Source organism: Symsagittifera roscoffensis, chromosome 2 (assembly GCF_963678635.1).
Source record: "Symsagittifera roscoffensis chromosome 2, txSymRosc1.1, whole genome shotgun sequence".
In the NCBI taxonomy this organism is placed as follows: Eukaryota; Metazoa; Xenacoelomorpha; order Acoela; family Convolutidae; genus Symsagittifera; species Symsagittifera roscoffensis.
Genome location: NC_087063.1, coordinates 35,587,197 through 35,596,865, shown reverse-complemented (window position 1 = coordinate 35,596,865; position 9,669 = coordinate 35,587,197). Strand labels below are relative to the sequence as shown.

Genomic DNA, 9,669 nt, shown 5'->3' with positions numbered 1-9,669 from the left:
GTTTTGCCTAGAGGTAACGCTCATACTTGGGACGACGAAGTTGCTGGGTTCATTTCCGGCTCGTAGCCGATTTTTTAAATTGAAAACTTGCCCGCTTGTCAAAGTTTGATTACCGGTCTATCGTTTATCTGCTCATTTACTGGCTTTCGTTTCAAAGCATAAAGTCGTATATTCATTTAGGCAGTTTTAACACTTTCGAAGCGAGTATATTAGTACGAACCTTCTTTTTTTCGAACATAAGTTCCAAATATTGGTGCCACTTTTGTTGGATACCTTACAGCTTTTTCATAGCATGTCATGTGCTTTGACATTCGAATATTAATTAGCTAACGCAGTTGATCCATTTTTAATTCATCAAATGAACCGAAAAAAGTGATTTGTTTCAAACAATATAACAATAATGAAAACTGGATTTCAGAAATTCTCTAACTCAATATATCTCGCAATTTTTGAAATGCAAAATTTTTGCATAATGTGGCTTTATGCTTTGCGATTGTTTTAATGCCTTCAGTTTGTTATATTCCAAATTATTACTTGCAAAATTGAGTCTTTATATTTCGTGCCACTTTAGCTGAATCGCATTGACAATATATTAGCGTATGTAGCTGCTTTTTTCGTGAATAGTGTTTCTCTTTTGTTAAGCTTGCGTGGCTGAGTGGATAGTGCTGGAGAATCAAAATCTCTTTATTGTAGTAGGTCGCAAATTCGAATTCTACATACACGTAGCTGAGTTTTAGCTAATCCGAGGCTTATTTCTATTTTTTCGTATTTCACTTGTAGAGCTGCTTTTTGGTCGTGTTCTCGCAAGTGTTTCTGAAGCGCAGCTTCGCTTCTGTGTAAATATATACGAAGATCATATTGATTTGTTCCTGTAAACTCTAAATTTACCACCCCTGAGTTAATAATTTTTTTTGTATTTTCCGTTTTTTGTCGCTTTTACGATTTTTTCATCTTTTTTGGTTCGATCACGGGGCGTAATAGATGCGTCAAAACTTTTTATAGCTCGAAGTTTTCGGCTCAAAACGTGTCGCTTAACATACTCCAATCAATTTCAAAAAAGTGTCGCTCGCAATTTTCTTAATTTTTTCAGGTATTGGAAGTGAAAGCTTGTTTAGTGAGATCTTTTATATCGAGTCCACTTACTCACAAGTTATAGGTATTGGCAGCTGATGGTATACTTAATTTTCGCGGTTTGATTTTTGATTTCATTTAGTTCATTTCCTGTGTTAAGCGGAAGGCAAACTCCACTATCGAACAGTGAAAGTGTAAATGTCACGAAAAACGTGATCGATTTCTAATTTCGAAAATGAATTTCATCTATCAGATTTCACAGCCACATAAAAAAATCATCTATTGGTCCAGTTTTGTCGAATGGGCTTAAATTTATCCAAAAAATGTTAATTTTAAATTGTTTTAAAAATTCAATGAGCTTTACGGCTATCTAATTTTGATTTGAATTTCGATGTTAGAGGTTTTTCAAAAAAAAACATCAGTGTTTTTTCGTTCACTTGTTTTTTTTTGTGTCTGCGTTTATTGACTCTTTTCCAACTGCCCGTTTGCTATGTAAGAGGCTGCTGAACAGTGTTTTGCTAATTGGTCTACCCATGCTTCCCATCAGTGTTCTGATCTTAATGTGGCGTGAAATTTTGTGTTCACGTGTTTAGGCTTGCAATTAGCAAGGTATATCAAATTGGAAGATTGACTTTTTCACGTTAACAGCTTGCCTAATAGAATCAACGAAAAATTAGCGCTGATATGCTCATTTTTTGGACAATTTAAATTTAACTATTTGATACTGTTAGTGGTTAAAACTACTAAACGAATGAATGGTTATCGTGATAGCGTACTCTTGATATTGAAGCGCTCTTTGGAACTTAACTTTGAAATTGTTTCTTGAAACGTTCAATTGTCGGTCTGTTGATTGTCTGTTATTGTTTTTCGGCTAGATTTCTACAGCATGGTCATTTCTTCTGGTATATACAAGTTTTACTATAATTGAAAAACGTTTTCATTTGTGCCTCTAGTTGAGCGGTTAATTGAGTTCCAATGATTTTTCTTTTTTGTCAACGTTTCTCTATTTTTTCTTTTAAAAATACAAATTTTTGAAATTTTTTAGGTTTTTTTTTCGAGTCACAAAAAAATCAAAGGAGCCGTACGTCCCAAACTATCTGAACTAATGATCATATCCGATAAAAAATGTTGAGAAAAAGATCGGATTTTCCCACGTTTTCAGAAATGATTTTAAATAAAATAAAGACAGAAATGATTTTGAATAAAATAAAGTTTTGAGCTTTCATGATTTCAAATTGTGATAGAGAAAACATTGATCGTGGTTAGTCTTCAAATGATCGAAGCTTTCGTCAAAAAATATTTATATGTACCTCTTGGCGTAAATTTTTAACCGCAGATGGTTCGAAGCTTCAATTTATTTTTGTCGACTTTAACTTTCACAAGCTATGAATGCAAATCAGAACCTACACGGAATCGTTTGTCTTGGAATTATCCAATGAGCAATTTGCTGATAATCTTTCAAACTAATTGTCTATTTTGCAATGTATTTACAAATTATTTCTCCTTAATTTAGGAACAAATAAGACCAGATATGTCGTTTTGCTGAGAATTTCTGCTAAGTTTATGAAATTTAAAATTAATCGTTTTTTTGGACTTTTTATGACTACTAGGTCATTTTTAGATTGAGGTAATGACACTGAGCAGGAGCGGATCTAGGATTCTCTCGAGGGAGCGGATTTCCAAAGTTTTTCAAAAACTTTGTCGACTGTTTTTCAGGTTGACAAAATCAATTTTCCAAAGCAGTAAAAAAATCCCTGTTGTGGCAAATTTTTCTGAAAAAGTACGGCAAAATTAAAAAAAAACAGGCAAAAAAGGTGTTTTGAAGCTTTTTTTTGGAAAATGTTGACCAAAATAATCGCGTTCTTTCGGCGCGCGCTTCACCCTCAAATTAGTCATTGTTGGCGCCCAAGGGGCCTTTGGAAAAAATTAAGGGTCCGTCAGCCAAAAATGAATATCTCAAAATAGTACAATGACGGGGACCCTGTGGGTCGGCAGGGGTCGAATCCGTGAGGGGGAGGGACGTCCGCCTCCTCTAATCCCGCTTCTGACTGTAAGTAAATTAAAACAAAGATCAATAAATGGGATGTGACTCCTCCCACCTTCTCATCAACTGTAAAATCAGACCAGTTTTGCTCGACCGCCAATTTCGTGAAAATAATTTTTAAAATCTAAATCACGACTGAAAATATTTTAGAATGGAGCATCACAGGATCTCGTACCAGACCATTGCGTGAAAAAATTCCCTGGGCGTAGTTTCTTCCCAGCCCTATGTTTGCCGAATGAATGACGACTAACAGGGCTTTAATATGATACTACGCTAAATCCCATGCGACAACTTTCTTTGAATCACTGAAATTGCGTGTTCTTGGAAAAATTGGTCTGAACAATAGGCTTGACTGTCTGACCGATAATTTAATCAAGTATATTTGACACACCCTTGTGTGCAGCCGTCAGGCACATTTTGACAGAGACTCAACTTGGTCAAAACTAGGTAGTGCTTGCGGCAATAGGATTACCCAAATTTGGTCTCATTTTGTTACTAAACAATTTTTAATACGTATTGTTCCGATTTTTGAAGAAAGTGATAGAATATTTGTGCTCGGGGTGGTTTTTTCCTGACAACCTTTTAACTAGCAGTTTTTTTACAGAATTCGAAATATTGTTGTACTAAGCTCAAATTAAAGATATTTCAGCTGTGATTATTTTTGTAAAGTTATGGGGATTTGAAGATTGCCAATTTAGGACAATTAACTCGTGATATCTTGCTATCTTGATACGAGCAATCTTGTTTTAGATAAGTGCAAAAAAAATGCAAAATTAATTACTTTACATAGCGTGTAGGGGATGGTTTCCGAAAAAAACCAATATCTAAAAAAGTTTTTGAAATTTTATCGTTTTTTTTTTGTAATTTTCATCATTTATTTTATTTTAAATTACTCCATAGAATTTGAAATGCAGTCTGAATATTCAGGGTTTTGCCCTGATAAAAGCAGTCTTTTTAGAATTTTGAAATCAATGGTTATTATTTTGACCACCGAAGGAGGGAATTTTAGATGCGGCTGCTTTGTTTGACGCGAATCAAGTTAACACAAATTAAGCCAAATGGGATTGAGTGATCAATTGTATTGAAATTCTTTCAGTCAAGATTTGGACTGTGAATAATTTGATCAATTTAAGGCAAATAGTCACTAGCAGTTACTTCACGACTTCTTTGCTAAAACAAATTTTGTTTGAAAATCTGATTAACACAAAAAAATGACAATGAGTGCAATGTCAATGAATGCTTACGAATTGTCCAATTTTGAAATTGCTTCATATTTATTGACCTTGCTATAACAAAGGGTATTGCTATCGGGCACTAGGCTTTTTTCCCGTAAATAACTTTGTTCCCAGGACTCATCTCCTGGGCTCATTCATAGACTGGGCATTTTAAATATCCGGCCTTATTGCGCAAGCAATTAGCAAGCATTAGCAATTATAGACTTTTATGTTCCGGAATATAGACTTTTTTCGGGCTAACAACTTGTTTAACAGAATCACTCGAATCACTTTTGTCTTCGTTCATAATGAAACCAATTTTCTATGCGTTCCCAGCCAATTTAGACTGCAGGTAACGAATATGCCTGGACGGCAAAATTCGTGGGTTCGAATCACATTAGGTCATGTTTTTTTTTCAAACAACGGAAATTAATAAATTTATCGGCCAATTATTTGTGTGCTAGTTGTAGGCTCAGTTGTCACTGTCACATCTTGGAAGAGTTTTTTTTGCTGCGGGCATTTTTTTAATGTTGCTTTTATGGCCTAACTTTGGGTCGTTTCAAGGGAAACACAGTTTTTACACTCCTCTCCGCACTTTTCAAGTTGGTTCTGTAATAACCAATCGGTATGTTGAAACTTATGTTTTTTTTTTCATTATGGAAAGATATTTCCAAGTCCAAGGAAATTTTTTTAGTTTCTCTCAAACTTCTGATGGTTTTCAAAAAAGCTGCATCAATTGAAAGACCGCCTTCTCCCCTGTGTGCTTGCTGACTCTCCTAGAGGCTCTTTTTACTTGACCCCTCTGACTACAGCCTTCGAAAAAATCTGTGGGTGAATATTTGACCCATATTTTTGATTTTTTTGTTCTCTCGAAAACCACCTCTCAAATCTGAGTTTTTGGTTTCAATGAATAGAACGGTTATTAAAAGATTCCTGTATAAGCGGCTGCGCATAAAATTTTCAACATCAAGTTATGCCCCTCGGAATAGTCAAATTTTTTTATTTTGACCGTTTTTTGAATCTTTTTGACTTTTCTCGAAAACTTAACTCTCAAATCTGATATTGTCGGTTCAATGGAGTTAACAGGCAGTGGTTAGCTCCTCTGTATTAGCGGCTACTCACGAAGTTTTTTTACAGAAGAAAGGTATCGGTAAAGTTTTTGACTGTTTTTTAAACTTATTGAAAACTCTCGAAAACTACCCTGCGATGTGTGAGATTTTGGGTCCAATTCAAAGAACAAGTTGTGGGAAGCGCGTTTGCTTATGTGACTTTTATAAAAATTTTCTGAAACTAAGCTTTGATTTTTAGACCGTTTTTTAGACCGATTTTTCTCGAGAACTACCATAACAAATCTGAGATTTTGCGTTCAATCGAAATAACGGGTTGCGTGAATGCCTTCTTCATCAGCGGCTACGCCCTGTTTTTTGCCCAAAAAGCTATGATTTTTTTCAATATCAAAAAATTGTTGACCGTTTTTTGTTTTTTTTTCCTCGCTAACTATCCTGCCAACTGATATCTTAGTTTGGTTCGACTCAACAGATTGTTGGAAGCTTATTTTTTCAATTTGCTTACCCCTGATTCTTTAAGAACCAAGTTATGGCCTTCAAAAAAGTGGAAGTTGTGAAACTTTGAACGTTTTTGGATATTTTTCAACTTTACTGGCATTTTTCGTGCCGCATCTGTATAACAAATTTATTCAATACCTAACACGTAGCTTCAGCCGGGCCCCTGGTTGTTTTTATCCAGACTTACGAAATTTTTGGTTCACCTAGTTTTTTTTTAAATTTTAAAAAAAATTGTCGACCTAGATTTTTTTATGTTTGTTTTGTATGGCAAGTGGTGCAAAGGTCCGCTTTGCCTCTGTGTCGAAACTTGCGTTTTATGTTGGTTGTACTTTTACCAACTCGATTTCTTTAAATCTCATTTTTGTTTAGTTTTTTTTACTTCTTTCCTTTTAGTATGTTTTGGTTTATTTTATATCGACTTAGTGGCCTCTGTTTGCGTCATTTGGTGACCGAAAAAGTTTTTTGTGTGCGTTCGTGTGTTCTGAGGGGAAGGGGGTTGGGACTAGCGGAATCCGTAGGAGATAAAGTACTGGATAGCGATGGCAACTAAGAAAGAGAACAAAACGAAGCTACCCCACAAAATCCCGCAGACGATGGCGTGGGGCGTAGCTGCTACAAAAGCAGCTGGGGATGGGGGACATGAAATTTTTAAATAATCTTAGTTTTTTGAAATTTTTTCTACAAGAAGGGTTTTGCTCAGGTACTTTCAGCTTTGTTACCGATTGGTAATTATATATTCAAAAAACCATCTGGCGTAGGGGTAGAACAACTGCTTGTTATGGCAAAGGTTTGTCCTTCGAATCTGGTCGGGACCTTTTTTTCTGCAACTAAACAAGTTTTTGTGCTTTTTCGGACTATCGCCCATATGTTTGTTTTTGCCAGCTTTGTTACCTTGGTTCGGCTGTTTTTGAAGGTTGAGCTTTCTTCCAAGTTGCTGTAATGACAATGTTTGAGTACAAAGCTCGGGATTTCGGTTGCAGTCGAGACCTGATTTTTTGCAATTTGAAATTTTTCGACTAGCTTAAGTTATCGTCTGTCTGCTGATTTTTTTTTTCGGCTTAGTTCCGCAGAATGGACTTGGTAAAATGGCTTCTTTCTGGTTCCTTGTTTTGTTTCTAATGATGCAGGTAACTTTCTTCCAGATATTTTGGTCTTCTGTTGCATTTTTCATAATTTTTTTTCAATTAAAAAAAAATTATTTGATTTTCATCATAATCATTCATTTTTGTGACGCAAGTGGTCTAAAGCTCAGCTTTGCCTTTGTGTCGAAGTTTGGCCTGCGTTTTTGAGTAGTTTTCTGAATGCGTTTTTGCCGCTGTTATTAATTAAACTTACTATTTGTGACCTGTGAAAAGTCAATAATGAACTCGAATTCAGTCTAGATAGTATCTATAAGCATAGCTATTGGAAATTAAATGTTTTTTTTTGTTCTAGATTGAGTTGGCTCAATCATGACGGGAAGAGAAATTATAACTCTGCAAGTTGGCTCCTTTGCGAACCACATCGGAACGCACTGGTGGAATCTACACGAGTCTAACTGCTATAGTGAAGATGCTCCAAGAGGAATTTTCAACTACGACATTCTTTTTCAACGGGGTGAAAACTGGAAACGGGAGGTCACTTTCACCCCTCGTTTGTTGCTCATAGATGGCAAGGGGGCGCTAGGACCGACTGGTGCAGATTATTTTGAAAATCTCTACAACAATGAGACTTCAAGTGGATTATCTGTGGAAAAACTTAGACGCAGTCTGAACTGGGATGGACCCGTTGACGTGGTCTCGCAATATGGCGATGTTCAGGTGAATCAAAGAAATGATTTTCTGAAGGCTTTGAATGAAGAGGAAGACGAATTTGAAACTGAAAATAGCGAAGACATAGACGTTTCTTGTGTTGCGTCATCATCTAAATCTCCTCGGGTCGAAGTATTGGGCAATTCTAAATCGAAAAAAGGAAAAGAAATGCCTTCAAAATCTTTTAGAGAACAATATTTTGATCTTGATGATAAGATAACGAATTGGACTGATTACTTAAAGCCAATTTTGCATCCGAAAAGTCTAACAACAGTTAAAGAACATACAAACCAACAAAGCATTTTGAACTGCAATGATGCTGCGCAGAATAAAACGCCAGGATTTGAGAGTGGGTCGGAAATATTTTCATCATATTGGGAAGACTTAGAGCAGAATTTGTTCTACTTGCTTGAAAAATGTGACAGTGTACAAGGGTTCCAAGTGCTGTCAGATGTCTATGACGGTACTTTCGGTGGGATTTCTTCAAGTTTAATTGAGAGTTTTCGAGATGAAATGCCGAAGAAGTCAATCTTCACCATTGCATGTTGTGAGCAACCGACTGATGATTCTGCAGTAAAAGAGTGTTTCAAGTCGAACAGAGGAACTCATATTGTGAATTGTGTGTCTGCGATTTCTTCTTTCCTCGCGAATTCTGCTTGTGTTCTTCCATTGTCTCTGCAATATGATTGGTTCCCGAAGAACCTCGGAGTAGCGAAACGCGAGTTCAGATGTTTTGACATAAAAGGGAAATGTTTCCACCAGAGCGCAGTGCTATCTGGTAGTTTGCATGCCGCTTTGGCGCCTTCTTATTGTTTTGGTGATCGATTTGTGCCGCTGTCCGATTACTGCAATTTATTAGGCGAGTATTTGATGATATCAATGCAGTTTAGAGAAGTGATTTTTTTCGCGATCACAGCTAAGATATTTGGAATTTTTCTAGTTATTTCGTTTTATTGTATCGATTAGCAAAAAACGGTTCAAGTTAAATATAGTATAGTGAAGTGTTTCGCTTTCGTGTATTTTGTTCAACCTAAACTTAGTAGGATTTTTTCGTTTTAGCCTTTAATGGAAGAAAGACTATAGTCCAGAACATCGACGTCGGATACCCAAATCAACTCAATTCCTTGAAGTTTGACTCACTTTCACCCATCGGAAAAAAATTGGTTCCAGACAATCCGGGTGACCTCGGCCTGGTATCGACCTTCTGTGGACGTTTTCGAAATGGTACCAGCTTGGAATCAATTAAAGAACAATTAAAACTGTGCTTTAAACCCTACTCTTGCCAAGCATTCCACGTTAATTCCCCGATTTTAATTGAGTCTCCCTTTCCATCGAAAATATTCGACTCAGAAGACAATAAAACCACAGGAAGGAGAAATATTGAAATGTTTACTAATTTGGCTAACGGATCGAACGCAAGAGACATGCTAGCAAGTTTAGTGGACGAGAAAGAAGTTTTGAAATCGTTGCAAGTAAGAAGTGCATTGAAGAATTTGCAAATGGACTCTGATCTTTTCAAAGAGAGAGTTGAAGATATCCTTACGGAAGTGGACAGATACAGTTGAAGTATTGCAGAAATTAGGGAAGTACTGGGCGAAGTGAGTCGATCTGTTTCGAATGTATCCACTAGACACATCTCTGGAGCGCGAGTTAGTGTATTGTGGAAACTTCCGATGGAAGCGGTCTCTGAAATTTTGGTGCCAAGTCATTCATTGAGTTGCTCGGATATTTTGACATCAATTAAAACTTTTCAAAATGCTTGTTTCATTTTGATGTTTCCAGCAACAGAATGCATCTAATTCTATTTCAGGCGAATACTGAGAGAGCAATATACCTTAAAGGTTAAAGTTCTGGTCACCTTAAAATGTGTCCATCAATTTAAAACTTAGATTTAGTATTTCAACTATAGATTGGGCGCTGGACAAGTGTTTCAGTTAAATAAAATTGTAAAATAATCAGACAACGCTGAAACACCGATGTTTTCA

General features: G+C 36.2%; 1 protein-coding gene across 1 annotated transcript; it reads left to right on the top strand.

Annotated features, from left to right (window-relative positions):
- The first annotated feature begins 2,688 nt into the window (after positions 1-2,688).
- On the top strand, positions 2,689-9,446 carry LOC134839130 (protein misato homolog 1-like). Its single transcript, XM_063854574.1, has 3 exons — positions 2,689-2,787; positions 7,329-8,543; positions 8,744-9,446. Exons 2-3 carry the CDS (start codon positions 7,346-7,348, stop codon positions 9,247-9,249), a joined length of 1,704 nt encoding a protein of 567 aa, XP_063710644.1. The 5' UTR covers positions 2,689-2,787; positions 7,329-7,345; the 3' UTR covers positions 9,250-9,446.
- The last annotated feature ends 223 nt before the right edge of the window (positions 9,447-9,669 follow it).